The 2,323-nt window shown below is 40.2% G+C and overlaps 1 protein-coding gene across 1 annotated transcript; it reads right to left on the minus strand.

Annotated features, from left to right (window-relative positions):
* Nucleotides 1-702: 702 nt before the first annotated feature.
* LOC127745490 (photosystem II CP47 reaction center protein-like) lies at nucleotides 703-1,737 on the minus strand. Its single transcript, XM_052258257.1, has one exon. The coding sequence runs from the start codon at nucleotides 1,705-1,707 to the stop codon at nucleotides 703-705; it is 1,005 nt and encodes a 334-aa protein (XP_052114217.1). The 5' UTR covers nucleotides 1,708-1,737.
* Nucleotides 1,738-2,323: the final 586 nt, after the last annotated feature.

The raw sequence follows: 2,323 nt of genomic DNA on the forward strand, positions 1-2,323 counted from the left end.
CACTAATAAATTTTTTATTCATTTTTATAAATAAAAATAATTTAAAAATTATTAACATTTTTTAGTTTTACACCGTTTATTTAGCTAATATATTTAAAAAGATTTAAAAAAATGAAAAATAACTAAACGCTCCTGATAATTATTCCTAAAAAATAAAGAGACTTCCTAAAAAAATGTTAATTCTAGTTAGTTTTTAATAATTTAACATGTCATATAAGTTAATTTCGTTAATTCAAAGAAAATATTGACAGAGGGACTAATCAGTCTTACAAAAATAAAGATCAAAGGTCGAAAAAGGATATTTTTTATTAAAGATCTAGTTGTCTTTCAAAATAATTGTTAAAGACTATTTAAGATTTTTTTTTCTCTTATACGTAAAGAGTCTGTATGGATACTGTTCTGTGGGTTACCTGAAACCGGATATGGTTTGGACTTGCTTACAACGCCCAAGTATTCAAGAAAGGTGACCTCCGACTTGTCCTGCGTCAGGGAGCCGCCGTTCGAGTTATATGTGTGAAAGGATGGGGTGGTACTTGCAAGACACTCCAATGTCTAAGTCAGTAAAATGTTAAGCGGGTTTAAGTGTATTGGGACTTAAATGTACTTGAGTGTGTCAAGGTATTTATAGGAGATGAGCCAATAACCACCGTTGAAGTAGTTCCACTTCTGATGGTGGATATTCGCCCCTTTATCTTAGGGTTGTTAAGATCTCTCTTCTAGAAGTGGGTGAGAGATTCTGGAACCTTTTGCCGGATTATTGCCGATGTAATCATAAAAAGCTAATTTTTCGGGAATTTTAGACCAAGCTTCTGATAAACTTTGATTTTCGGCTAGCCCAGCACTAACTCGTCGATATATTTCTTGTTGGAAGTATCCCTGATCCCATTGATAACGAGTGGGGCCAAATAATTCAATCGGAGTTGTTGCTGAACCATACCACATAGTTCCAGCAACAACAAAAGCTGCAAAAAATACAGCAGCGATACTACTGGAAAGGACGGTTTCAATATTTCCCATACGCAATCCTTTGTATAGACGTTGGGGTGGACGTACACTAAGATGGAAAAGGCCCGCCAATATGCCCAATGTCCCTGCTGCAATATGATGAGAGGCTATTCCCCCCGGAACAAAAGGATCAAAACCTTCTACACCCCATGCGGGATTTACGGATTGAACCCTTCCGGTTAGGCCATAAGGATCGGACACCCATATCCCAGGACCATACAATCCTGTTACATGAAATGCGCCAAAACCAAAACAAGCCACCCCTGCAAGAAATAAATGAATTCCAAAGATTTTTGGCAAATCCAAAGAGGGTTTGCCTGTACGTTCATCACAAAAGATTTCTAGATCCCAATAGACCCAATGCCAGATAGCCGCCAAAAAGCACAAGCCCGAAAACACAATATGTGCTCCAGCCACACCTTCATAACTCCAAATACCCGGATTCGGCGTAGTACCTCCTGTGATACTCCAACCGCCCCACGAATTGGTTATTCCTAAACGAGTCATGAAGGGTATAACAAACATACCCTGTCTCCACATTGGGTCAAGAACAGGATCAGAGGGATCAAAAACTGCTAATTCATATAGAGCCATCGAACCGGCCCAACCAGCAACCAGAGCCGTATGCATTATATGGACAGAAAGTAAGCGGCCGGGATCATTTAATACAACAGTATGAACACGATACCAAGGCAAACCCATGAGAATACCCCCCTTTTTTTTTTTCAGCAAAAAATAGACACTATGTAACTTTATTGCACTAGAAAAAAGATACTAAAAAATATACTATGGACAAATTCAGGCAAGATTAAATTAAGGATAAGGGACATTCCCTTAGCAGAACTGCTTGGTTTCAAGGGAGAAATCGGAGTCACCGTGTGAGAAGCTTGGGTACCTTCACCGGGGGATCCTTAAGAGGGAGCCACAGAAGCAGAAGCTAACGGAGCCGGAATATTGGAGCCAAAGGATACTGCCTTCTCAACTGTCTTTTCTACATGTTTACCAGGCATTGCTGGCTCAGGGGAAGACGGGCTCTCTGAATCGTCGTTTTTTCTAGGGCCACCCAGACTTTGTTTTCCCTTCAGCTCAGCCCCCTTTCATTCGCTTGCCCTCTTTCAGTCCTTCTGGAAAAGATTCGTTACCCGATTATGACTTGCTTCTCAAGAAGCTACCTCACTTAGTTACGTGTGAGCTATCTGTTTCAATCTGTTCCGACCTCTTAGAAGAGGTCGAACACGTGGATGAGGCCATTCTTTATGATGGGACCTTTTAACTTTATTGGGTCTGGCTTATATTTTGGGTTAGGGTATGAACAGTC

Source organism: Arachis duranensis, chromosome 3, assembly GCF_000817695.3.
Source record: "Arachis duranensis cultivar V14167 chromosome 3, aradu.V14167.gnm2.J7QH, whole genome shotgun sequence".
NCBI classification, from domain to species: Eukaryota; Viridiplantae; Streptophyta; class Magnoliopsida; order Fabales; family Fabaceae; genus Arachis; species Arachis duranensis.